The following is a 26,891-nucleotide window of genomic DNA, read 5'->3' on the forward strand; positions in this document are numbered from 1 at the left end:
TTCTCAGAGAGCCCTAGCCTAGCCGGTTTGGCTGAGTGTTTAACGCGACGGCCTGCGGACTGAAGGGTCTTGGGTTTGATTCCGGTCAAGGGCACGTACCTCGGTTGCAGGCTCAATCCCCGGCCCCAGTTGGAGCGCATATGAGAGGCAACAATCAACGTGTCTCTCTCCCATCGATGTTTTTCTCTCTGTGTCTTTCTCTCTCCCTTCCACTCTCTCTAAAAATCAATGGAAAAGCGTCCTCGGATGAGGATTAAAGTAACCCCCAACATGCTCAGAGATAACTGCATGGAACAAAATGTTTGTCATTAAATGAGCTTACTGATATAATTAACATTTTAGCTTTTAATGTGTTAATACAGAAAATGACCACATGCAGTATATTTTTCATAAATACACCAGTAATTAAGGCAAATAAACAGATAATCTAAGAAACGGAAACTAAAGATGAAAATTCTTGGCCAGCAGCTTGGCCATTTTAACAACCACAAATCTGGGCAAGCGGTCTATAAACATGGCGCAATAATAATCTTTATTTTATTTTAAAAATATTTTTATTGATTTCAGAGTGAAAGGGAGAGGGAGAAACAGAAACATCAGTGATGACAGAGAATTACTGATTGGCTGCCTCCTGCACGCCCCCCACTGGGGATCAAGCCTGCAACCCCGGCCTGTGCCCTGACCGGGAATCAAACCATGACCTCCTGGTTCTATAGGTCGACGCTTAACCACTGAGTCATGCTAGCTGGGCTTAATAATAACTTAAAAAAAATTTATTGTGTTTTAAAATGTCAGTGGTTTGGAAGACAGAACATGAAGGGGGATAGAATCTACTGGGACAGGCGTGAGGCAGGAGCAGGGCAGATGCAGGAGGTGGCGCCATGGATGCGGGCGCCCCCATGGGTGGGGGTAAGACCCACGGTGGACACGGAAAGGCGTGGGTCAGGGAACAGCACATTCTACAGAGAGTAAGCACATCGCTGGCACTCATCTGCCACAGACGTTGAAGATGAAAGTTTAAAATAGAAGAATAAATGCTTATAGAGGATGAGACTAAACTTTTAGTACAGTGCTTAAAAGACTAAGAATTCTAAGATGTTTATTGCCTTTAAGTAAGTCAAAGGATGCTACTTGAAAAGAAAAAAGCTGACTTTATTGGGAACAAAGAGAAGTTCAGGTCACCTTGCTTTAAAAAAGTTTTCTATTAAAAATATGAAAAATACGCACGTGGAGGCAAGCGAATCACAAAGAGCTCTGCCTAGAGGCTTTGCTGAGCAAGAGGATTAAACAAATGAGCGTGGGGTCTTCCAGTGGAGAAACGATTATAAAGACACTGGTGAAAACAGACCCATTCTAGAGGGACTGGGAAGGTCAGAGAACATAGGGATTTGGGGCAAAGGTTACATGTGGTAATACTCCGACAGGAAGCCTGGAGATAAGTGAGGGAGAGGTGAACCCTAGAAAATGAGGTTTTGTTGTTCCCTTCAATACGAGTGTTCTCATTCTCTTCTCCCAGGAAAAGGCTAGATGTCAGGCCCAAGTGAAGTGATCGCCTTTCTTATCTGAAAGTCGAAGACACAACCAGAAAGACATGTAGGCATCCAAAACACCCACCATCAGCTCTTTATGGGACTTAGCAAATTCCTTTCGCATCCTCTTTTTTTTTTAAGCCAGAAAAGCAAATGGCTGTCTGTGAGTCAAGCAGACTTTCCGGCTGGTCTCTAGGTATGTTACTGCTGGTGTGGAAGGAGCACGTCAAAGCTCATTCCAACCCCCGGCGCCTGGTCAAAGCCGAAGACAGCAGGTACCGAGGACAGAGGGAGCCGGGCGGGAAGCCAGGCTTCCATGCAGTGCGCAGAAAGGGCCTTTAACACCTGTGAACCTGCCCGGCGGTGTGGCTCAGTGGTTGAGGGTCGACCTAAGAACCAGGAGGCTATGGTCTGATTCCCAAAGGCACAGGCCAGGGTTGAGGCTCGATCCCCAGTAGGGGGCGTGTAGGAGGCGGCCGATGGATGATTCTCTCCCATCACTGATGTTCCTCTCTGAAATCAATAAAAATATATTAAAAAACCCCAAACACAAACCAACCTGGGCAGCTGCTTCCTGCCCGGAGCGGCGGTTGGGGTCTCCCCAGAGGCCTGAGCAGAGCCAGGCGCGGAGAACCCGGAGGCGAGTTCCATTAGAGGCGGCGTTAGGGGTCAGTGGCCGAGCATCCCAGGCTCGAACCTCGCGGTTCTGTGATTGAACTTGAAGTGACATGGACAATTCTACCAAGTCCGGAAGGAACTGTTAAGAGAAAAACAGTGCCCTGTGGCTGGCGGAAGTGGGAACAGCGCCACCAGGCGGCCGGCCTGCCGCTGCCACCCTGCCCTCTGCAGCTCCTCTGGCCCGGCATTCAGGAGGGGGACGCATTGCTCACACTCCACTCGCAAACGTAACCAAAAGTAGTGAAGCGGGAACTAGTCTAACCCCTCCCAGAAATAACTGCCCCGGGCAAGCAGGAGCGAGCTTCACTCAGGACTCCTCCTGCTGTTAATTACACGGTGGGAAGACAGACGTGACCTCCATCTCACCATGAGAGCGATTAAGTGATTCTAGAAATTAAGCAAAGTATGTGAAATGTGTTTTGAGAGATTTAGTGGCACGGGAAAATATTCAGGAAAAATTATGCAAAACCGTGTATATACTATGATCCCTATATTTAAAAAGTATGTGACGTATTTTGAAACAAAAGGAAGCACCAATCAAAGAAAACAACAGAGCGAGGCTGAGGGGAGGGGTGACTTGCCTCCTCCTTTCCAAGTTTAGCCCCGCCGGAAGCGTAAGCCCTTCTCAGGCGGCCTGCCCAAGACACAAGCACCTACCCATTTGGTCATTTATTTTAAAGACCGTTTTCCCTAACATACCCGTGTTTTGTTTTGAATCGCTGTGTTGCTCAGATCATATTACCTGTTGACTTGGAATCGGGACGCTGTCAACATTGTTTTTTCCTCTTTTCTAGGAAGAACATGCTAGAGGCTGAAGTCCAAATCAGGGAGACTCAGTCTGTCCGAGCTATAACTTCCGTGCTTGCACTCACACCATTTACACTGTGTCTTGGTTTCTCTAACGAAGCCCCCAACATTACACGCTCTCCTAAAACTTTGCCCTTCCTTCCTTCCTTCCTCCCTCCCTTCCTTTTCTTTTAAATAAAAGTCCCTTTGGACACTGCAAACAAAACCATGAAAAGCAAACTGAGAGAAAAAACTCACCGGACACTGTCTCTGGAATTATAATTCCTAAAGTAACTTTTTTAGTAGTTAACTAACTTTTACAAAATGCACCTTAAAAAGAAAATCTTTGGAAAGCTTCTGTGACTCACTTTCCTTCCTGCACAAGTGAGGGTGATGGCCCTCGCCCCGGCGTCCACCCTGTGCCGGGGAGTCAGTGCAGCCTTCACGCAGGAAACAGATCCGCTCAGATTTGGAACACCAGGCAAGAAAACTCTACCACCCAGCCTTTTAGAACACAGGTCAGAAGGACAAATCTTGATTTAGCTGAATGCCTGCAAAAGTAAGAAATTCACTGTATCTTATTTTATTGTATTTGGGGATAACAAAACAGATTCAGAGCATCTGCTGGTTTGTTAAATGTCTTTCTAATGACCTAGCAGTTGAATAAGTGACTTCATTAGCAACCAGCCTGGCTATTATCTCTTTAATACGACAGCTAAAATCAGGAAGGGAGAACAGGAGAATCTCACAGAGCACAAGAACAATGTGGGGTGCCCCGGGCCCCGGGAAATACTATTAGAAGTAAAGGTGCTAAGAACTTGGATTCTGATTCGTCAACGTGCTCACGTGGAAAGTGGACATCTATGATGATGTGTTTTCCCCAAATGCCACCAAGGCCGGTGGCAGCATGGGATAAATATGTACATGAAAATGTTCACTGACCCACAGAAAAAATACTTCTTGTGCCAAAATACAACACAGTAGGAAGATTTTTAGGAGTTTCTACATAAAGGCTAAGGTTTCCCCATAGATAGCCAGATATTTTAAAAACTTCCTATTTGAAGTTTACCCAACTTGAGAAACAGACAAGTTGGTACTCATCTATTTCACAGTATAAACTATCAGGAGATATGAAAACCACACAGTAAAATGAGATAGCAGAATCCATCACACTGGCTGTGAGGGTGTTGTCCTGTGGGTCTCCCTCCTGTGTGTGACATCACGTCACCTGGCTGTGAGGGTGTTGTCCTGTGGGTCTCCCTCCTGTGCGTGACATCCCGTCACCTGGCTGTGAGGGTGTTGTCCTGTGGGTCTCCCTCCTGTACGTGAGCATCACGTCACCTGGACATGAGGGTGTTGTCCTGTGGGTCTCTCTCCTGAGCATCCCCGGGTGCCCTGGTAAGCACAGAGCACTGGGCGCCCCGAGCTGCTGATGCGGCAGGGCTGGGCTGTGGCCTGTGACCCTGTATCTCTAACCAGCTCCCAGGTGAGGCTGCCGCCGCTGGGGAGCTGCATCCTGAGGACAAGGCGTCCACTGACACAGGGTGTGGTGTGGGGGGAGGAGGGCTGGGGTATCATCTTCAAAAAAGTGCCTGTAAATCAGACCCCATTTCTAGTGACAGTTTTAAAATTCCCCAATACCGACTTCTCCTAAGGGAAGGAGATAATAAATGCAAGGGCGGTTCACGGCTAGTTAACAGAGAGGCTCTGTGGGAGAGCCCAGGATGCCGGCTTCATTAGCATTATCCAGCGTTGCTATGGGGACCAACCCAAGAGGAGTCAGCGGTACACAGAAAATGAGGAGAGGGGAACCGATGAATTAAAAACACAAAACACCTGAACAGTTCTGAGAATAGAAAGCCAAGTCATGGCCTACTTCCTGGCATTTATTTCTATGAATTAAGGTAAATATTCTCCTTGAACAAAGAGCTGTGGCCACACTCAGCTCTCCATCTTTAGAAGGTGAACACTCCCTTTGCAATCCAGGGAGGGAAGCAAAGGGAAGCTTTTCGGAGGAGGGGAGGGCATCTCGGGCCCTTATTGCACACAGAGGGCAAGGACGGGGCGGGGGCGGGGCTGTGTGGGGGTGCAGTGTGGGGAGGCAGGCTCGGGCGGCAGGTGTGACAGGGCCCTGGGGACAGGGGAGGGAGGAGCACAGGTGGGTGGCTGCCTCTCAGTGTTTCACGAAGAAGCTGGGAAGAGCCCGAGAAGAAGGGATAACTGGAGAACGAACACCGGTCCTCTCCCTCCTCCAGTCAGCCCCCAGCCCCTCAGTCCCTGGGATCACAACCCGGTGCCTCCCGCCCTGCTTTCTCACTCATCTCAGCCGGCTGCCCGCTTCCCCAGCTCACACGTAATGTCTCCCCCTCCTCGCCTTCTCACCGCACTCAGACGGCCGTGTTTCTTTGTACTCCTGGTCTCCTCCCTCCTTTCCACCTACTCCAATCCCACCTCCATACACCCACTTGCGAGGACTCCCACTGGGAGCTTCCCCTCCTGGTCGGATCACAGTGGACCTTCCTGCCCTCGCTCACTCGTGCGCATGAGCTACATGCAGGGCGTTTTACCTGTGACCCCGATGCCTCGGGTCCCAAGGGGACAGCCACAGCGATGGCTCCTTTGGCCTCCCCCATCATCTTTAACTGAGGAGGTCTAGCTTTGATGGGTTTTATATATTGAGATTCAGTGTAAGATAATTTGGAAAACAGTCCCATCACTAAAGGAAGATTGAGAAATGCTGCTCTCCAACCTACCAAGTCACCGGTCACTCAGTGCAATACCGGTGCGGGCCCTTCTGCTTTCCGCGTCTACATCTGCTCCATAAATGACACTGGAGGCTCCTTAGAAGTAGCTCCTCGCTCTTCTCCCCCGTTCTGTGCTCAGCGCGCAGGAAAGGGGTGCTCTGTTGACTGGCGCATCTTTAATCCATTTCCCAAAGACCTGGTAGGTTCACGCTGAGGGGCTGGGGCTGAGGTCGTCCTCGCATTTCAGGAGGCGCCCTAACGCGGGGTGTGGAGCGAGTGGACGGGTAAAGACGGCTTCGGGACGAGCAGCACAGCAGAGGCGGGCTCTGGAGGGACGGAGGCCTCTCCAATGCCCTCCACACGGCACCCACACCGGCAGGGCACCGTGAGCCTGGGCCGCTGGGCCCCGCTGGCCGCAGAGCTCACGTCTCCATCGGCCCACGCCTGCTGGGTCTCGGTAACTCTGTAGCTCGATGCACACACACACACACACACACACACACACACACACACACACACACGGTGCACTTTGCTGAACCACACGCACTGCAAGGACCGCTCTCTGTGCTTTCCCGATCTCATCTCTCAGGAAACGCACAGGGAGTGAGCCGCTCGGAGGTGGCCGCTCCCTTTGGATGACAAGGACAGTTGAGAGGCCGAGTTAGCTACTGCAATTAGGGGAGGACAGGCAGGGGGGGTGCCCTGTGAGTGGAGGGGCAGGCAGCTTGGACGGGACACTCCTGGAGGAGGAGCCCGGACCTCGACGCCTGTATGAGGAGGCGACTTTGGAGGCTCTATGCTAGCCATTCGACATCCAATTTCAGGTAGAATAAGCCTTGGTCCCTTGTTGTATAAATATAATCAAGGGTTTTCTTCTAAAACCAAATAATTAAAACCTGAAGTGGGAAATGTGGAGGGCTTTCGCGGAGACGGCGTTCTTGTTGGCCAGAGTCGGCTGAGCCTGCGTTTGTAACAGGCCTCCTCCCACACCACAGCGAACCGCGCCGCCGAGCCCGCGCCGCAACGGCGATGTCCAAGGCCCTCGCCCCGGCTCCCTGCAGTCTGCGAACGCGCTTCTCCAGGGAAGGCAAGGGTCTCGGGTTTGGGTGCTCACATGGCTGCTGTGAGCTGGCCAATGCCAGGGGTTGCATTGTGTCCCCCCAAAAGGCACACTGGGGACCTGACCCCTAGGACCTCAGATGGGGCCTTATTTGGAAAGAGGGTCTTTACAGTTAATCAGGTTAAAATGAGGTCATCAAGTGCGATCACAATCCAGCGTGTCTGCTGTCCTTACACACCGGGGACAGACACGCGGGAACACCGTGCGAGGGGACAGCGGAGGTCGGGATGTCTCCCCTGAGACCTTACCCCCAATCATGCCGACTCCTAATCCCTACCCCAATCCCAGGGCTCATTATTTGCTTTTAAAATCATCTGTCCGTCTTCATATGTGACCCGATGGCACACAGGCTTTGAAATCGCTTCAGTGAGGAGGGAGACAAAGACATTCTTGGTGGCAGGCCCTGGACACTGCTGCCTCTCGCCACGGGAGGAAGCGGCAGAGAACTGAAGCGGACACTGCCCTTCCTTCCTACGAGCTGGGAGCTACTGTTCCGTCTGTTTTCTGAAATAACAGACTAGATCCCCCACCCCACGCCACCGCCTGTCTCAGGAACATACATGGCTATTAGGAAGGAATACATAAGGTACACTGTACACTGATCGAATGAAAAATCCTTTGAATCAGAAAAGTTCTATGTTGTCTTGATCCCAATACACGATGTAAAACAGTACCTTACTGATGTCCGCTTGTTTCAGAAATGAAAAATGTCATACATACTAAAGAAAATTTAAAAAGAGTAAAAACATTCATAGACAATGAAGTAATCTAACATAATAAACCATCAAAATGGAAGAAAGCACCCCCCCTGGGGTAATGGTGAGACAGGAAGGAACCAAAAAATATTCTGAAAAATTGCAGTTAGGACCAGATGGCATTCATCGGAGACCTCAGAGTAAACCGAGCTACTTGGAAAAGAAAAGAAAATAAGAAAAAAAAAGCAGCTCATCATTAACAAGACGCACTACCCTAGAAAGGTAAAGGAAATTGGTGAGGCAGCACTTGCCGTAGATACGTGCATGTCTTCAATAAGAGACAAATTACAGCCACACACCAGCATTTCCCCTTCCTGGTGTATCAGACTAAACCTCACCCAATTAATACATCAACATTTTAAAATAGTTTATTGCGCGCGCTCACGCACACACACAGTTTTAAAGACACACAATCACTCCTTCGCAAATGCTGCGGGCTTGTCTGGAGGTTCTGTGGGGGGTCTGCCGCACCTCCTCCTCCGCCCATTGGTCATGGGCACAGACTTCCCGTCCGGCTCCGTGAGGAACGCTGCGGTGAACACAGGGCTGCATGTACCTTTTTGAGTTAGTGTTTCATATTCTTCAGACACACGCCCAGAAGTGGAATCGCGGGGTCAGACGGTAGTTCTGGTCTTGATTTTTGAGGAACCTCCCGCCGTTTCCTACAGTGGCTGCACCAATTTACCATCCCACCAGCAGTGTACGGGGCTTCCTTTCTCCACATCCTCTCCAACACTGGTTATTTCCTGCCTTTTTGACAATAATCATTCTAACAGTGAAACCACATTTACTTTGAGAATCCCAAAGAAATGGAGACCAGCCAGCTGTGAATAGGGCTAACTAGAAGTTAATAACAAAGTCCCACGAATCTCCTCTAAGCTGCTGCAATAAACCTTCACTAAGAAACTCCGCCTGGGCTCCCCATTTCAGCAGTAAACAGCGCTACAGAAACGGACACTTCTGCCGCCGCCGCCGCACACAGGCAATGAAGACCTACTTCCCTGGAGCCAGCGGGAGCCGAGAGGAGAATGTGAATTAAACTTTCACAGCCTTAAATAATGCAGGAAACGGGTAGGGTTCCCCGATTAATAAGGAGCTCCGATCGAGGGCTCTGGAACTGCCGGGAGGAAGCGGTTCCTGGGGCCACTTTCCCTGTCCATCGTTCCATTTCCAAACCTTAGTCCAGCACACCCCGGGAGGGACCCCAGGATAAAGAACAAAGACACCGACGGGAAGAGTACAGCGGCGCGTATTTGGCTAACGTGGTGGGTTCTGTTGACACGGATGTTGGCCGCAGTGTTACCCTGGACGTTTGAAAGCGCTCTGCTGCTGGCTAGACGGGGTCACACTAGGCGATGCCACACGCCCGGCAGAGCCAACAGCTGCGCTGGTGGTTTCCGGCGTGCGGGCGCTCTGCGGGGGCTGCTCTCCAGAAGGCTTAAAGGCATCAGGGCAGCAGGAGGGCTGGAAACTGAGGCAGCGGCTGTGTGACAGCCGGGTGAACGGGGTGTGGGCTGGAGCTGCTGGGACCCTCTCTGTCTTAACCCACACGATGATTTCCCTGAAGCGCTCGCACCCCAGGAAGTGTTAATACGGGGGGGGGGGGGGGGGGGGTCTGAGGAAAAGGGAGTGCAGTCCAATATTTGGGAAACTGCAATTTAATGTGTCTCTTGGACATTCACAAAAACTGACACACTAAAGTCCGGAGGCAAGGAAGCTATGCAACTTTATGGAACTCAGTGTTTGCAAATTATCTGATCACGAAAACACCTTCGTGCAAAAGATATAACACTTTGCTGCCTATAAGTCTCTGAGTCCTGTCCTTGAAAGCACCAAGGCCCAAGGCCTACTACATTTCTACTAGCCCTCCCCGGCCCCCGGCCCCCGGCCCCCCTCCCCCCGACTTCACAGGAGGCGAACAAAACCAGTGAGAACACGGGCTCCTATGAAAACGTCTCCGGAGCTGCTCCCCAGGCCGCCTCCTGAAGGCTTCCTTCTCTACTCCTCACTCGCCCAGAGCATGGGAATGGCATGGTCAGAGGCACGCTGGGTTCCACGGATGAAAGGGAGATAGCACCGCGCTCTCCTTACACTAGAAAGAAGCGGAACTACTGATGCCTGCGAAGAGCATGTTAATGGGGAATTGTTACCGGTGCAGAATCTAATCTGTCTGTCAGTACACGCCAAGACGTTTCTTTCACCAGGAAAAAGATCCAGAACAGGCCCTTTCTCTGGCATCAAATTCCACGGCGTCTAGGGGTCACGAAGAGAACGGTGTTATCGCTTTCTGCTGGAGGTTGTGTTACAGCGCTGATTACTCAGGGAGAATGGGCGGTCTCTTCCTTCTTTCCTTCTTCACATTTTACTAGCTTTCCACTGAACTTCCTGCTAATCCCCCCTTCACTGAGGTTATTCTTCAGCAGAGCATGTCTGACGGCCACATAAGTCTTGCTCTCTCTTGTTGAACTACATGGCATGGATGGATTGATGAGTATATGACTGACATCCTGCACTCCATTGCTTCAGGGTACACAGAACCTCTTACTTAGCTCTGTCTTTGTCACGTTGATGGTCCTGCACACTTCCTACCTGTAACAGAGCTATGTGTGCAGTTCTTCTAACTCCCCTTTAGGCTACGTGATCCCTGATGGCAAGGCCTACCTTGTTTTCAACTTTGTATTCTTCTGCATCTACAACACAGACGCTGCACAGAGCATCCAGTTAATACAAATTTCTGCAAAACCCTAGCTGGTTTGGCTTAGTGGATAGGATGTCGACCTGTGGACTGAAGGGTCCCGGGTTCGATTCCAGTCAAGGGCACATGCCCGGGTTGCGGGCCCGATCCATGATTCTCTCATCATTGATGTTTCTCTCCCTTCCTCTCTGAAATCAATAAAAATATATTAAAAAAATTCTGCATGAGCTAAGTCTCAGTTCTATCAATAGCGTTACGGATTTGCACTGTCTGTTAAAAATCGGAAAGACGAAAGAATAGGGTCAGATGGGGTCCATCCTGATGATCTATCCATACTCCCTCCCTTGGATGAAGAGACCCTACATGCCGCCCATGGCTGGGGTTCTCCACCAATTTCCTAACTCTACGTGCCTGGTCAGTATCGCCCACAGGTGCTACGAAGTCTTAAGAGCACACCCGGATATGTTACTGTTTCCTCACGAACCTGGGACAGGCATGCTGTGGCTCCCTGCTGTCAACCCACCTTCACCTTCCTCTGCTGGTATTTGGAAAATGCAGCCCAAAGGATGTTAATATAAGTGAGTTCTCTCGCAGACAAACCAGGAAATCTTATCACAAGTGCAGGAACTCCTCCCACATCAGTCAGCCAGAAGCAGGAGTGAGATTTACACCCAATAAAGACTGTCTCTGAGCCACAGCCCAGGAGGTCGGTCGGGCCGCAGGGCTTCCTTCATGTGGGCGTGTGCTTCCCAAGCTTCCAGAAGTGGGTCAGGAACTGGCTGCTGCTAATTCCAAGGAGCTCCCAGACGGCCCTGCAGGGCTGCCCAGACTGAGGTCACCCTACTGTGGGTTCGATTAGGCCACAGTCTCCGCCATTAATTGCTTTGTTATGGTAATTGCGATGAGCCCATACAAGTGTTTTCTTTTCTAATTGGCTCTTACTGGTGAATAGCAGCTTGTTACATAACAGAAAATTGTGTTAAATAACCACAATTACAATTCTGAGGGCTTTCTTTAAAAACAAGACAAAACAAAAAAACCCCAACACACCACAAATCTAAGTGTTCGGGTAAAAGCACTAACAAAACTTAGAGCCTCTAGCATCGGGAAGGGTTTGGGCTTCAGTCAAGGAAAAACAGGAACCCGGACAGCGTGAGGGAAACCCGGGACAGAGCCGGCGTTTCCTTCCCTTTAAAAACAAACACCCTGAAAGCTGGCTGTGCTGGCCCCAGGCACTGCCTACGGAGGCCAGGCTCCAATGGACCATCCCCCACAGTGTGAACGGGGACAGACAGGGTTCTCCCAGCAGCTCTGACCCACCCACCTGGTCCGGGGGAGGCCTCAGCACAGAGCAGATGCACAGTCGCCACCGAACCAACCCCAGTGCCACCACAACGGGCACTGTCCCAGGAGCCGCGACGCGTAGAAGTATTTCAGACGGGACTTGGCACCAGCTACCGCTCCAGGAATGAGAGCCCCCCAGCATCACCTCCTTTCCAATGTCTCCCCTGAAGGGCCTACAGGCGGGCCCTGGTCACTTTCCCAGGAAACTAAAGGACGCCCCGGAGGAGGCCCCTCAGACCACACACCAAACCCACCGGACTAGGTTTCTACGACTTTCTCCTCATGACACCCTCCGGCCTGCACCTCGCAAGGCCCCCAACGTGGACGACCCCCAGAGCTTCCTGCTGCCTCAGCCTGCGGTGCCTGCCTGCATGTGGGGAGCCAGGCACTGGGTGTGCGGGGCAGCACAGGGTGGGGGAGGGGGGAGGGGATAGAGACATGTAGAGGCTTTTCCAGCACATAGTTGCAATTCTAGTGCCAGGGGCTCGGCAGACACTCTGACAACCCCCAGATTCCCCGGATGCCCGCAGCCCACGCAGTTATCCCCACGCATTCCTGAGCCTCCCCTGGGCCACCCCACCCTTGACATTGCTCCCCAAGTGCAGAGCCGAGAGCAGGCGGTCTTGGAGCTCAACCAGGTTATCTTCACAGTGAAGGCAGCTAGCATTTACCGGGGCCCCGCTTGGTGACAAGGACCACGCCGGGCTTTCCGTCAGTCACTGCAAAGTAGGCAGTACATCTGCGCCTCCACATGTCAGCAGCACGTGCAGTACACTCAGGCGACACAGCTCCTCAGTGTCAGAGCTGGCACTGACATCTTTCTCCAGGATGAGGTCTGCGTCCTCTGTCCACGGTCCTGTCCAACAAACGCGCCGGAAAGAGCTGCAGTATAAGCTCGGTGAATAGACTTCAAACCGACCTGACCCAAGCTGCTCCAGGTGACTATGCGCAGCTCTAAGCACCGGCGGATACCAGTAACACACAGCTTGCCCCCGGAAGTGCACCGTCTACGGGTGGCCTGAGGATGCCAGTGTGGTCAGGGAGGTGTGGGCCGGCAGGCGGGCGGCTGGAGGGGGGACTGGGACAGAAAGTCAGACCCCAAATGCCACACCGGAGCTGCCCTCCTTCTACGGCAGCAGAGCCGCCCTGAAGACGTGCAGTGGAGCCGCGGATACATGTTCACCTCAGAGCGTGGATTACAGGAGGGGCTCAGCCAGGAGAGCAAGAGAGGGCTTTGCAAGGGTGCAGGCAAGGCCAGCTCTGGCCAGACATTTCTTAAACAGTCACGAAGATACTTTGGCCCGGGGAGCACAGTGCGGGGTGGGGGGCACAGCAATTCGGCCGTGACGGTGAAGGTTACAGAGAGAACAGTGGCTGAAGGGAGGACAGAAAGAACAGATTCAAAAGGTCCTTTCAGGCAGAGAACGAAGACCAGGAACGGATCAGACCGGGCCTGAGGGCAGGACAGGGATCAAGGAGCTTCCAGGGTTTCCGGCGAAGGCCTCTGCTCTTTATTGAAACAGGAACACAGACCGAGGAGAGGAGCTGCCGCCACCTGCGACCCCATTCCTTCCAGACGCCGCGGGTGGCTAGCGAGGTCCTGGAGGAGAGGCGCTGCAGTCCAGCGGCATCACCGGGGCATCGCCTGCTGGGCGAGCATCCGCAGGGGAAGGCCGCTGTCAGAACCCTGCACCAGGGAGACGCAGCAGCCCAGCCAAAGTGTCCGGAACCAGCTGTCAATTAGGAAGCTAGACGCCCTACCTTATTAATTAGATGCGCATTCTAATTAAAAACAGCTAAGGAAAAAATATCAATAACACATCCCACGTGTGAGAAATGTTGAGCCTATTTACTACCTTTCTTTTTTTAAAAAAAATATGTTTTTATTGATCTTTTAGAGAGAGAGGAACTGAGAGGGATAGAGATAGAAACATGGATGGGAGAGAAATATCATCAATTGACTGCCTCCTGCACACCCCTCCTGGGAATCGAGCCCGCCACCCCAGCATGTGTCCTGACCAGGAATCGAACCAGTGACCTCTTGGTTCATGGGTCGATGCTCAACCACTGAGCCACCCCGGCCGGGTATTTACTACCTTTCTTAATTTGGGGGACAATATGAAATCTTGGCTGCTGTTCCAATGGATGGAGAGCAGTGTCATGCAAAATCGGAGACTTTCCTGCAGAGGGAGGAGCCTCGGGAAGTGGGGCAACATGTGACATTTTCGACATGTGTAACCTTTGCTGCGCACCACCAGGGACTCACAGTGGTAGAGCCCTTGCTGAGCTGCAAGGGTTTCTATAAAAAGACTCCCCGGGCCCCTCCGTCCCAGGGTATTAAACACGCAGATTGCCATTTTAATTAAAGCTAGAGGAAAACCTCTTTAAGGAGGCCATTTTCAAAAAAGTAATGATTTTATGGGGGAAAGACGTAGTTGAAAACGTAAGTGGTTGCTTAACAAAAAAAATATGAATATACCTTCAAAATCATTATTTCCACCTCAAATTTGTATCACTTTGCATGCTTTGAAGAGAACTGGATAAAGTATCAGAATGATACATAGGTTATAAACTTTTCCTTATAAGAACAACATAAAAATCAACTAGTAAGCTCTCCCACCGACTGCTACAAACTAGTGTGACCTCGGAGCAGTTCTGAGCCAGGGCGAGGAATTTTTTTTTTTTTTTTTTATGTTACAGATGCTGCAAATTCTTTGCTGCTCAATGCTTTTGTTGCAAACAAATTAGAGCCTAAAATTAAGATTTCCATCAGTTTCTCAGTTCTATCTACTAGTCATTTAAACATTGGTCACGGATTGATGAGGATACGGGGGAAATCTCATGTATTCCTGGTGGGAAGACACACTGATACCTTTCAAGAGAAAGATCTGACATCTACGAAAATTTTTAACATGTGTAACCTCTCACCCAGTAATTTGTTAAGAAATAGTCCCCGAGTGGCCAAGGCTACCTATATAAAGCTACACCATTCCCTAACCACTAAAGCCCCACTATATATATATGCACATGAGAACGGGGCGGGCTCAGGTATGGCACAGCCACTCTCTATGGAGTACAGTGGGCGCAGCCCTTTAAAAGAGGCACTGAAATAATGGCAGGGCCAGGTAGTTCCATGGATGGGAAGTAACTGCACTTTATCCCTGCACCGCTCAGAAAAAAATTCACGATTAAATGTCAGTTAAATCGGGAAAACAGTGACAAAGAAAGAACAAAAAAACCCTCAACAGGAGCTGAGAACCAAATTTAAACCCAAAGCAATTTCATTATAAAAAGCTTACTTGGCGTGCTAAATTACCTATCAGGGCCAAGAAGATAATGGATAAAGGTCTCCCGAACACCTGGGGGTGGGGGGTGGTGGCCAAGCCGGGCGGTGGGGGAGGGCAGGGGATGGGCCAAAGGTGAAAGGACGCGGCTGCGAACCCTAAAGACAACCCGCTGCAGCTTTCAGAGTGTGGGCACTGATCTCTGCGGCGGGTCAGACAACCCGAGAGTCAGGCCGAGCCACAGCAGCTGGCACCTTCAGAACCACCTTCCTCTCTTCCTCCCCTAAGGACCCCGCTGGCTGCTCCTCGGGTCCTAACCAGCGGGGCCCCCGTCCACGAGCGCCCCGGGAGGCACACCCGGACCCCGCCGAGGCCGCTCCCGCCCGCACCTGGGCACATCTGCAGACTGGACGGCAGTGACCAGCCTGCAGCTGGAAACCAGCCGGAACCGCACATCTATCTCCCGAGGCCGCACCGAGCAAACCGAGGGGGGCCCGGGAACCGGCGAAGAGGAGCGGCCAATCCCAGAGGGGTGACGGCCCGCCAGCGAACCCGAGTGGACCCGCGCCCGCTCGGCAGAGCGCCGCGCCGGGAGCTCCACACGCCCCCGGCTGCCGGGAGGCCGTGCCACCCCTTCTCCATTCCGTCCCTACACAGCCCGCACCGCCGGCCGCCCGGCAGCCACGCGCACCGCGGGGCCCCGCCCTCGGCCCCCTCCCGCCCATGTGGCTTCAGAGCGGGCCGGCTCCCGGGTCCGTCCGGCCGCCGGCGGCATCCTGGCCCACGAGAAAGGCGCAGACCCCCCGCGCCTCGGGGCACCGGACTCACCCTCGTTACTGACAGCCCCGGCTCCGCCGCGACCGCCGTCGCCGTCTTCCCCGCCTCCGAGTGCAGCCCCCAGGGCCCTGGGAGCCGCCATTACGCCGCCGACTGGGAAAGGGCGGGCCGCGGGGCGGGGCGGGACGGACGGGAACCAATGCGAGAGCGACTGGGAACGCACGCCCCATCAACGTGACGTTTCCTCCACGCCCACGTCGTGCCGTCACTCTCTGGACCAATAGAACGTGGCGAGAGGAACCTAATCCCCGCCCCTAGTAGGTCAGACCACGCCCCCTTCCGGAACGGAGCGGCCCAGAACTACAATTCCCAGTGTGCCTCGGGGCGCAGGGCAGGGAGGGCGGGAGCAGGCGCCGGCGGGCGGGGGTGCGCCCGAGAGTGCCCCGGCGTGTTCGCTTAGTTCAGTGAATCAGAACAATGACTGCGCCGCCGGGTCGCCGCGAGCGCGTCCGACTGTGAGCGGCCGCCGCCGGCGTAGCGGCAGGCGGCGCAGCCCGGGCCGCGCGGTGTCAACGCCGGGCTCGGGAGCCTGCAGCGCGCCCCGGCGCCCGCAGCGTACTCCTCGGCGGCTGTGCATTGTGAGCCGGAGCCGGAGCCGGAGCGGGGCCGCGGGGAGGACGCAGCCCGAGCGCCCCGGAGCCCTGTCCAGCCATGTGGATACCTACGGAGCACGAGAAATACGGCGTGGGTGAGTCTCCGCGGGGCCGGCGTGCATTCCCGCGGGCCGAGCGGGTGCGCATTCCGCGTCCTTGCCCCCGCGCCCCTCGCGCGCTGCCGGCTGCAAGTGCCTCTCCCCGGCTTGCACCGCGCTGCGGGCTCGTGCTTTGGGGAGCCGGCCTCGGGGCGTGGAGTGCGCGCCGGGGTCTCGCCCCCCACCGCCCTGGGGCGCTCGGACTCCCGGCAGGGACGGGGGCGGCGCGCGGCCAGCCGCCCGCTGCGGGCTCCGCCTGCGGAGTTTGAGAGGCGACGCGGCGTGAGTGTCAAGTTGGAGGGGAAGGGTGGACGGCGTTCCGCTGCTTCCTTCCCCTTCGTCCCCGCCGCGGCCGTGGGCCGGGACCATTTCCCAGATTGGAGAGGGAGACGGGAGCCGCGGCGCCCGCCGAGGGGACACCCCCTCACCGAAGGGAGGCGCGAACCTCCGCTCTGGCTGCGGTCCACGTCCCGGGAGCGCGGAAGGTGGCCCCGCGCTCCGGAGCCCGGTGACAGCCCGAGCCGGGCCGGAGCCTTCTCCCCCACCTCCGCCCTCCCTTCCTTCCCGGGGTCCAGGGGCCTGTGCCCTGGGGGCGGGGGCGCTGGGACTGTCCACATCTGCGCGGCCCGCCCTCTGCGCTCCGGAGGGGAACGGGTGTTTGGGGATGTTTTTACTCCTGGGCACCCTCCGGCGGGGGCGGCGGTGGAGGGCGGCGGGCGGGCGGCTGCGGAGCGATGCTGGGGTCCCGGCTCGGGAAGCCTGGCTCTCGGGAGCCCGGGTCCCGCTTGCAGGACGGGCCGACCCAGACCCGGGCGCTCGCTGGGCCGGGAGCCGGGGAGCGCGCGGTGGTTCTGTGCGAAGGTGAACAACAAAGGACATCAGAGCTGACGGATGGACGCGGCGCTCCCGGCCTCCCTCCGCCCCTGGCGGCCCGGCTCAGTTCCCGTTTTTGTTGCTCCATCTCGGCGGGTCGCCCCTCGGCAGGGACTCCCTGGAAGATGGTCACGGTTCGCGAGCCGGGCTCTCGGCGGAGCCTGCAGCAGCCCGGGGCGAGGAGGCCCGGCTCGGACGGGCTCCCGGGAGAAAGCGCGATGGGTGTGATGGATGTCACCCACAATGTTGATCGCTCCTGATGCCCCCTCCCGCCGAGGGCCCGGCACACTTTTTCTTCTAAACTGGGGACAGACCTAGTGATGTGGGAGATGTGGCGGTCTGTGCACGGGTCCGAATCCATTTGCCTGTCATTGAAGCAAATCTGGGGAGCCTTTCCAGGGAGTCGTGTTTTTCTCCAACTTGCCTGGGAATGGGGGGTGTTGGAGTCCTCGGAGAGGGCCGTCCGTGAGCTCCCATCTGGACTGGGGCGGTCGGCAAGACAATGGTGTGTTTGGACCCCCCCCCCCCCCAAGGGGTGCCTGCTTCCCCTCTCTTCCAAGTGGAAGGAGGAGGTGCTGGCGGGTGTTTCCCCCTCCCCACCTTTTTGGGGGTAGATTAACCCTTGCCAGGAGAAGACAATGCCTTCGCTGAGCTGGGGGGGAACCCGGCGCCCCCCTGTCACTGGCTCTGACATCCCCGCCCAGCAGCCTGGAGCCCGTCCCAGATGCTGCTTCCTTCCAAGAGTTAAATTAGACTCCGGGGTTGATGCTCCTCCTCTCCTCACGCGCCAGGTCCCAGCTGGGGCGCTGGTGTTGATTAGCTCTGCCCCGGCCTGGCTCTGCGAGCTGTGGGCAGAGGCTGGACACGCACCCTGGGCCGTCCCGGACCGCAAACCGGATGTTATCCGCCAGGCGTCTGGGCTGCAGCGGGCGCCCGGCTCCCCGGTGGTGGCTGTGATTTGGTCCTGGGGCGGGAGGCGGGGGCTGCGGGAGGCGAGAGGGGAGAGCAGAGAGGAGGCTGTGCTCGTGGACACAGCGTCATGCTTTCATCATTAATGTTTGTGCATTTGGCCTATGGAATGTTTAGCTGCTCTTTGGAAACCATCTGTTAGGAGTGTGTGCGTGTGCGTGTGGTGTGTGGGGTGAGAATTTTGCTAGGATGTTCTGCGTGGACTATGTCTCACCGTTCAGTCCTATTTGTAGCTGCCTACACTGCAGGTTGTTCAGTGTTGTTGTTTTTTTGAAACCTTGGTTGGTGCCTATGCTTTTCTCATCTAGTTTTTATAAACATTAAAGAAAAAAATATTTCCTGGGCACCGATCTTTGGCTGATATCAGGTGTAGCCGTAACTCAGTTTCCTCATTCTTTGAAATAAACCAGTCTTTGTAACCTGGAATACCTGACCTTTCAATGCACGTTGTATATTTCTACAATGATACTTATTTACCATCAATTATGCATGAGATCATTATGCGATAATTATATGTCTTTATAGATTTATGTTTCAATTTAAAGCAACATACTATCAACGTGGATACAATTACTTACATTCTATCAGGGATTAAAATTCCTTTTTTTTTTTTTAAATCCTCACCCAAGGATATGTTTTTATTGATTTCAGAGGAGGAAGAGAGAGGGAGAGAGAAACATTGATGTGAGAGATCGTCTGGTTGCGTTTCGTACACTCCCAACCGGGGATTGAACCTGCAACCTGGGCATGTGCCCTGACAGGGAATTGGACCCGCCACCCTTCCGTGCATGGGAGGATACATCAACCACTGAGCCACCCTGGCCAGGGTGAAACCCCTTGTCAAACCTGATGTGTGGGCTCAGTCTTCTCTTTTAACTGATGAATGGTCTTTAAACAATGTACATTTAGGTATAGACTAAGTGTTCCGATGCCAGGGTATCAGAAAGGTACAGGATGAAGCTGCAGTCCTGAGGGGTAGGAAACCTTATCTCTTTAAAAACATGGTAGCAGACACAATGATAGGTGTGCTGCGCTCAGCACGGCCAGGGGTGAACCTGAGGGGGCGGTGAAAGGATTCAAGAAGACAGGCAAGAGAATAAAGCTGGGGCTAGGTGGGACGCTGCTCTTGGATGGAGACACAGCGCCACAGCCTGCAAGCCGAGTCTTTATTTTATAGTCAGATTCCAGGAGGCAAAGCAAGGGCGTGGTCAAGGTGTTTACAATGTTCTCTCGGGTTTCGAATCTACTCAATTACATGCACCTGAACTCTATCAAGCTTTGTTTTGGCAGCGCTTGCTGCACCTCCCGCAGCTCATATCACTCAGCCACGTGTGACCACAGGTTCAGACCATAAGGTCAAGCTTACAACTATAGCCTTTGGCTATAATTGTGCTGGGAGGGCTTTGCCCTCCAAGCTGGGACTTGCACGTGGCTTTGCCACGAGAGGACCGTGCCTTCTCATTAGTCCCAGGCTTGAACCTGTCCAAACGCTGTAGCCGCTCTCCACAGATAGGCATATTTTATCTGGGGAGATTCTGGTTGGTCGTGGCCCTCGTCTAGACAATACTGTCCGCTGTGTGACCTTAGGTAAGTCACTTACCCTTTCTGGGTCCTAGGCTCTGGGTCCAGTGATATCCAAGGCCCTTCCCAGTTTGTTTGTAGCACTCTTCCAAACAAACATGTGTTTCCCTCAGAAAAACACCCTGTTGTGTAGGTTGTTATGAGAAAGACACTTTGCTGGGACACACCCCACCTGCTTTTAACCAAGATCAGAGATAAGCAAAAGCTACCTGGCCAGATGCCAAACCCAGGTGACGGCTGCCAGTTCCTTCAGTCTGAGTCTCTCCCGTCGGAACCCCATGTGCAGTGACTAAAGCGCGTTCGCCCGCCCGCCCCCTCACAGATTTCTGCAGGATCACTGTCTGCCTCCTGCATGCCCGCATCTGTCACCCCCTCTCCCGCCCGAGGCGGGGCGGGCATCCGTCCCAGAGAAGGGGAAGGCCGCAGCAGACGCCCCCGTTCCTGCGCTCGTCCGCCCAGTGGGCGTTGGTGCGCTTTGCCAGGTGAGCCCGGCGGCTGCGGAGCGCGGCCAGGTGTTGTCCGCCTGGGAGAGCTGAGCCGGGAGAGAGCGGTCTGGGCCGATCCGTGCCAGACGCCGGGAGCCTTCCCCCGAACACGACTCACACGAGCTGACCGGAAGGGGACACGTGTCATCTTTTTTTTTTTTTTAAATATATTTTATTGATTTTTTTTACAGAGAGGAAGGGAGAGGGATAGAGAGTTAGAAGTATTGATGAGACAGAAACATTAATCAGCTGCCTCCTGCACACCCCCTACTGGGGAGGTGCCCACAACCAAGGTACATGCCCTTGACTGGAATCGAACCTGGGACCCTTCAGTCCGCAGGCCGATGCTCTATCCACTGAGCGACACCGGTCAGGGCAGACACGTGTCATCTTAAAACGAGCATTTTCGTCCTGGTACCGCGGAGCCCTCCGCAGTGTCCCCGTGCTCCCGGGGGAACCCCTCTGCGTCCAGAGCCCCTCCTGGCCCGGGAGGGGGTTCCTGCGGGATCTGTAGACTGTCTGCCCTTCGAGGGGCACGGTCGTGGCGGTGTGTGTGGGCGGGGACGCGGGCGTGTATCCTTCTCCTAGCTGCGTGCCATCTGTGTCGGAGAACACGTGTCCCTCAGCAGTGATGTGCTGCTGGGAGTGTGGGCACAGCTTAGGGAGAGGAGGAGGGTGTATGTTTCTGAGTAAAGTGCCATCGGAGGGCCGTGTGGACCGGGTGGCCCCTGACAGGCGTGGCCAGGCTCGCCGCCTCTCCAGTCCAATCTCGGTCCCCGCTGCCGCCCTCCCCCCCAGACTGTATCGCAGGCACCACAAAGGGGTTGCAAACACCTCAGGAAGCCTGAGTCCCCTGTGTCTCGCTCCCTCCAGGAGGCCACAGTGCAGACTGTCTCTCATTCGGCGTGTCCAGGCTGCCAGCAGGGCGCTTTGGGCCGTGAGCATCGGCGGCAGGGAAACCTTCGACCCCAAGGCAGTAGTCGGCAAACTCCTTAGTCAACAGAGCCAAATAGCAACAGGACAACGATTGAAATTTCTTTGGAGAGCCGAATTTTTTATACTTAAACTTCTTCTAACGCTGCTTCTTCAACATAGACTCGCCCAGGCCGTGGTGTTTTGTGGAAGAGCCACACTCAAGGGGCCAGAGAGCCGCATGTGGCTCGCGAGCCGCCGTTTGCCGACCACGGGCCTAAGGAAGCGCAGCACGGAGGCTGTTCTGTGAGGTGCGCCTACAGGGTTCCGCGGCCGAGAACACACCGCGGCCCTTCACCCGAGTCTGCCCGCGGCGGTAGAGCGATCACGGCTGTTTACAAGACGAGGAACAGCGTCGCCGGGCCTAGCGGCTCCTCTGGTCGTGGCTTTGGATCGTGTCTGGCCGTCATTCGTAATAGGAAATACATTTAATTTCCTGACCTGATCTGTACACTGACACCTCCAGCCCCCCCGGCCCCCCACAAGGGAAACGGTATCTGTTCTCACTCCGTGTGATGCTGTTCGTTTTTCATGAAAAAGATGCTCATCAGGAACCCTCCTGAGGGGTTCCCTCCTGGGTCCTGACCCTCAGTTGGCAAAGCTGTGCTCCAGGTCCCACGTTTGTGGTGCAGGAGCGACCGGAACTCAGACCCTCTGGGGTTCTAGTCCGATTCAGTCACAGCAACCGTTTTTTCCCAACAGTCAGGTGGCTGTGTTTGCTGTGAGTTAGAATTTAATAAACATCCTTTTCCCACTTCCGGTGGGCCACAGCCCATCCCTTGACGAACTGTTTCTAGTGAAAGACGCAGCCGGTGTGCAAGGCCGTCACAGACGCTGTCGCCGTCCCCTGAAGGGCCTGTGGGCTTCCTCCTGGGATTTAAAAAAATATGTATATTGTTATCGATCAGGAGAGGAAGAGGGAGGGAGAGAGAAACATCAATGATGAGAGAGAATCACTGATTGGCCGTCTCCCTCACGCCCCCTACTGGGGATGGAGCCAGCAACCCGGGCATGTGCCCTGACCGGGTATCGAACCTCCACCTCCTGGTTCCCAGGTGGACACTCAATGACTGAGCCACGCCGGCCGGGCCTCCCAGCATCTTGTGACAGACAAGGAGGGGGAGGCAGGCATCGAGGCTGTCTGTGGTTTCCGGCTTGGACAACAGGGTACCTACGGGGGCTGCTTTTCAGAAGAGGCCCTTTGCAGACGGGGCCGGTTTGTGGTGTGAGGTAAGGGTTCTGTGTGGTCACCTGGAGCCGGCCCTGCCAGTCACACCCCCAGGTGGCTGTCCCCAGGGGGACTCAGCCCCGGGCAAGGCTCTGGATCGAAGAGCAGCATTCGGTTTGTGTGCGATGACCGAAGTGATCAACCCAGATAAGCCTTTATTCATTGTATTGACTTCGGTGATGTGGCCTGCGCGTCCATCCCAAGCTTTAAAGTGGCAGGCCCTCAATGCCCAGAGAGCAGTCATTGAAGCACTCCCGTAGGAGGGGTGGCGGGGGCTCTGCGGCAAGAAAGAGGAGCTCCCGTGGAGAGTGGGCGGGAACCACGCGGGGTGGTCTTCCCTGGCGTCGCGTGGAGGCAGCGCCTGGCGGAGGCGTGCGTCGTGTCTATTTCCGTGCCGGCTCTCTCCCAGGCAGATCGCGAGGCCAGGGAGTGCACGCGGGTGAGGGTTCCCGAGCAGGGTGTTGGGAAATGCACAGGGAATGTCTCCATACGCAGGATTTATTTATTCATTTATTCATTCATTCATTCATTCATTCATTCATTCCTTGAGCAGCTTATACCAGTAGACATGTCCACGCAAGCGGGGGAATGTTTAAATACCCAACGCAGTGTATTAGTACATACAGACATTGCGTGTGTGTGTGTGTGTGTGTGTGTGTGGTGTAAATACATGCAATAACTCGTAGGAGCCACGGGGCCCGTTTTAGAATTCTTAAAGCTATAGCCTGCTCGCCTGAAAACATGTGACTTGGGATAGGGGGCTTCCCCTTAAGCTGGCCTGAGGGATAGAGAGCCTCCTGACCTTCTACTGAAGCATCAGTGCAGGCGCACACAGAGGCAGACGCCGATCCTGTCAGAAATTAAGTCGGGCCCGGCCACCGTGGCTCAGGGGTTGAGGGTGTTCCCGGTCAGGGCACATGCCCCGGTTGCTGGCCTGATCCCCAGTAGCGGGCGTGCAGGAGGCAGCTGATCAATGGTTCTCATCATTGATGTTTCTCTCTCTCTCCCTCTCCCTTCCTCTCTGAAATCAATAAAAGTATATTGTGGCCCAGACGGCATTTCCGAGCCTCCCTCCTCCCCTCCCCGCCCCAGAGGCCAGGCCCGGCCAGGCCATTCACCTGTGGGCGTGTCCGTCCCGCCTGCGGCATCTGGGGTCCCTCCCTGTGGCATCGGGGCTCCCTCCTGTGCCACACGGGCTCTGCGTTTCCGTTGAGGGTGACACTGCCAGGGACAACTGGGACAGGAAGCTGGGCGGGCGGGTGGAGGGGAGTCCAGGAGGATGTCACTTGGTCTTTGAGACGGGTCCCGTGGTCTCAGCAAGCAAAGCGAGGTTGTGGCTGCCCCGTCGTGCGGCCGTGACGGAGCGCCCTGGCTGTGGCTGTGGCCGTGTTGCGAGCCGTCTCTGGGTGACAGGGAGGAAGTGGTGGGGCAGGAGGTGATCTCATCTCCAGGGCCGGGAACCAGGGCGCAGAACTGGGAACTTGGCTGGCGGCCCTGCCCATCCCCCAACCTGGGAAGCGAGACCGGTAGGTGGGACGAGCCACGCCCTTCCTTTCTCCAGTCCAGCACCAGCTGGCAGAGCAGTGGCCCAGGGGCTGCAGCGGCCGGCGCCCAGGGCGGCCCGCAGGAGGAGGCGCCCGAGTCCAGGAGGCACCTGAGCTCGCCCTGATCCACTCACTTTCTCCTTCTGCAGGGCCGCCCTGGCCATGCGGCTCAGTGGATAGAGCGCTGGCCTGCGGACTGAAGGGTCCCGGGTTTGATTCTGGTCAAGGGCAGGTGCCTCGGTTGCAGACTCCCAGCCCTGGTCGGGGGCAGGCGGGAGACACCCAGTCGGTGTTTCTCTCTGTCTCTCCTGTCCCTTCCACTCTCTCTAAAAAATCAATGGGAAAATGTCCTCGGGCGGGGGTTAGGAAGCAGGGTGGCTGTTTGCGGGGGTGGGGCGGGGAGTTATGACCTTGACATGGAGGCTTCGGGACACCCCAGTATCACAAGTGATTGCTCTCCACCCCCACTTCTGTCCCGGGGAGCGTGTCTGAGAGAGTTCAGATGTGAACTTTGCAGATCTTCCTTGAATCTGACAGCCACTCCTTCCCTGTGCTGCGAACTGGTTTTTTAAACCAAGCCGTTACCGTTTCGTTATAGGACAGTACTCCTTGGGCCTCCACCGGACATGCCGCCCCGAAACCTTTGGGCAGAAACGTGGGGGTCTGGTTCTGTGTCTCCCTCCCACGTGGCAGAGTCCTGCCTGTTGTGGGTGACGCGTGGGGGGCGTGTTTGGGAACACGGACACAGGCGTGGGAGGCAGCTAGCCGGCCTGAGGAAGCATGGCTGGCCACCCGGGCGCGGAGGGAGCCTGTGGTCCGTCCCCTGAGGGGTCCAAGTTGCCGGGAGCGTCTGGAGTGTCCGATGAGCAACGGGAATGACTGCATTTTTGCGGAGCTGCTCACGGTGCCTTAAGCCAGCGGGTCTCCGCCCGCGCCGCAGGGGTCTGTAAGGCGAGGCACGCCTGCCTCGAGGCCGGCTCGGCCCTCCCCCCGACGGTCAGCTGAGAAGATGCTCCAGCCGGCACCGGGCACAGCCCTCTCCCCGGACGGTCAGCTGAGAAGATGCTCCAGCCGGCACCGGGCACAGCCCTCTCCCCCGACGGTCAGCTGAGAAGATGCTCCAGCCGGCATGGCACCGCCGCCGTGTGAGTGAACCCAAGTCCTGCCTGGATGTTGGGTCTGAGTGGCCATGAAGAATGAACTTTGGTGTGCCGCAGGATTTAGGCATCCGCTTCTGTGCCACGAGATGAGAAAGGTGGAAAGCTGCCGTTTTGAATCACGTGGGCACCGTCAGAGCAGCCACCGCGGGCCTGCACTGCTCCCCGCCTCCTGCTGCCGTCGCTCGGCACCGGCCTGGCGGGGGGGCGGGGGGGGGAGGGAGGGCGTGGCGGCGAGGTCATGCTTACAGCTGTGGATGCACTTTGTTGGATGGCACCTTGGTTGGAGGCCTCACGGGTGAACTTTGGCTTAGATGGTGAAGGCCACGCCCCGAAGGTAAAAAGTAATATTTAGGGGAATCCCCCTGCCCCCCCTCCCCATGTTCCATCCTTATCCTGAGAGCGGGTGGTCCATCGCCTCAGTGTGTCACATTGATGCTCTCCTCAGCGCTAAGTGTGATGGCGCGTCCAGGAAACACGCGTGTGAGGTGGTCACGTGTTGGGCACACCTGCTGTGAGTGTATGAAGCACCGGGCCAGCGCGGTGGGCACGCAGAGGCGTGGGACTGGTCCCCGGGCGAACGGAGGGAGAAATGGCTCCTCGTTGTATCTCATTTAAGCTACACCTTTCCCCCAGGCAGGGGTTTGCGTTTTGTTAAAACAGACGCCCTGGGCGAGGCAGCGCGTGACCCCGGGACAGAGAAATCGTGTGGCAGGTCAGGCCGAGGGCCCCCACCCAGGCTGTCGGGGAAGGTGAGGGCTTGGGGTGGACCTTGCCGGAGGAGGGACCAGCCCCGAGGGCGTGTTCCCGTCCTGACCACCTGGAGCGCATGCAGAAGAGAGAAGCTTCGTTCTGAGGTCCCCCCCCTCCCCCCCCCCCCAAGTGATCGCAGCTGCCCGTCCAGTGTGAGCCGAGCGGACCTGCCTTAAATAGCCGCCCTTCCTCTTCCCCCTGACCGCGTGGCGGGCCGCAGACATGGCGTGTCTGCTTGTGGCTTCCTCCTAAGCTTGGGCAGGCGGGTCTGCAGTGGATTCTCCTTCAGGAGATGTTGGAGCGACAGGTGGCAGCCGCCGTGTACGTGCGACTGAGCGCATCCCCAGGACCTCACTCCACATCCAGGCGGTCGCGCTGGCAGACCGCGCTGCTCTTCCGTCCTCCCTGCTGTCCTGCAGAAACAGCGGGGCCCTGGCCGGTGTGGCTCAGTGGACAGAGCGTCGGCCTGCGGATGGAGGGTCCCGGGTTCGATTCCGGTCAAGGGCATGTGCCTGGGTTGCAGGCTCGATCCCCAGTGAGGGGCGTGCAGGTGGCAGCCGACCAATGATTCTCTCACCGTTGGTGCTTCTCTCTCTCCCTCTCCCTTCCTCTCTGAAATCAATAAAAGTACACTTAAAAAATAGAAGAAAAGAAACAGCAGTGACAATGGCAACCATGGGGGAAGAAGGACGATTCCCGGCCGAGAGCTGGGGCCATAGCAGAGGCGTGTGAAGTTATTTGCATGAGGTCCTGGGTGGAGAAGGCGGCTGCAGGGGGAGGGGGGGGCGGCGGGGAGAGGGGGGTGAGCGCTCAGAGGAGGGAGCTCTGACCGTCATTGCGCTGCTCCCGGGTCCCCGCGGCAGGGA

General features: G+C 55.6%; 2 protein-coding genes across 2 annotated transcripts in view; one reads left to right on the forward strand and one right to left on the reverse strand.

Moving 5' to 3' along the window:
• ZNF277 (zinc finger protein 277) overlaps positions 1 to 15,889 on the reverse strand; it is a 40,361-nt gene extending 24,472 nt beyond the window's left edge. Inside the window, exon 1 of the mRNA XM_079785582.1 lies at positions 15,764 to 15,889. Within this exon, the coding sequence (XP_079641708.1) occupies positions 15,764 to 15,854 (91 nt within the window). The 5' untranslated portion in view covers positions 15,855 to 15,889. The remainder of the gene's footprint in view (positions 1 to 15,763) is intronic.
• A 252-nt stretch (positions 15,890 to 16,141) lies between these two features.
• DOCK4 (dedicator of cytokinesis 4) overlaps positions 16,142 to 26,891 on the forward strand; it is a 205,482-nt gene continuing 194,732 nt past the window's right edge. Inside the window, exon 1 of the mRNA XM_079786817.1 lies at positions 16,142 to 16,460. Within this exon, the coding sequence (XP_079642943.1) occupies positions 16,424 to 16,460 (37 nt within the window). The 5' untranslated portion in view covers positions 16,142 to 16,423. The remainder of the gene's footprint in view (positions 16,461 to 26,891) is intronic.

This window comes from Cnephaeus nilssonii (genome assembly GCF_951640355.1).
Source record: "Cnephaeus nilssonii genome assembly, chromosome: 12".
Classification (NCBI taxonomy): domain Eukaryota; kingdom Metazoa; phylum Chordata; class Mammalia; order Chiroptera; family Vespertilionidae; genus Cnephaeus; species Cnephaeus nilssonii.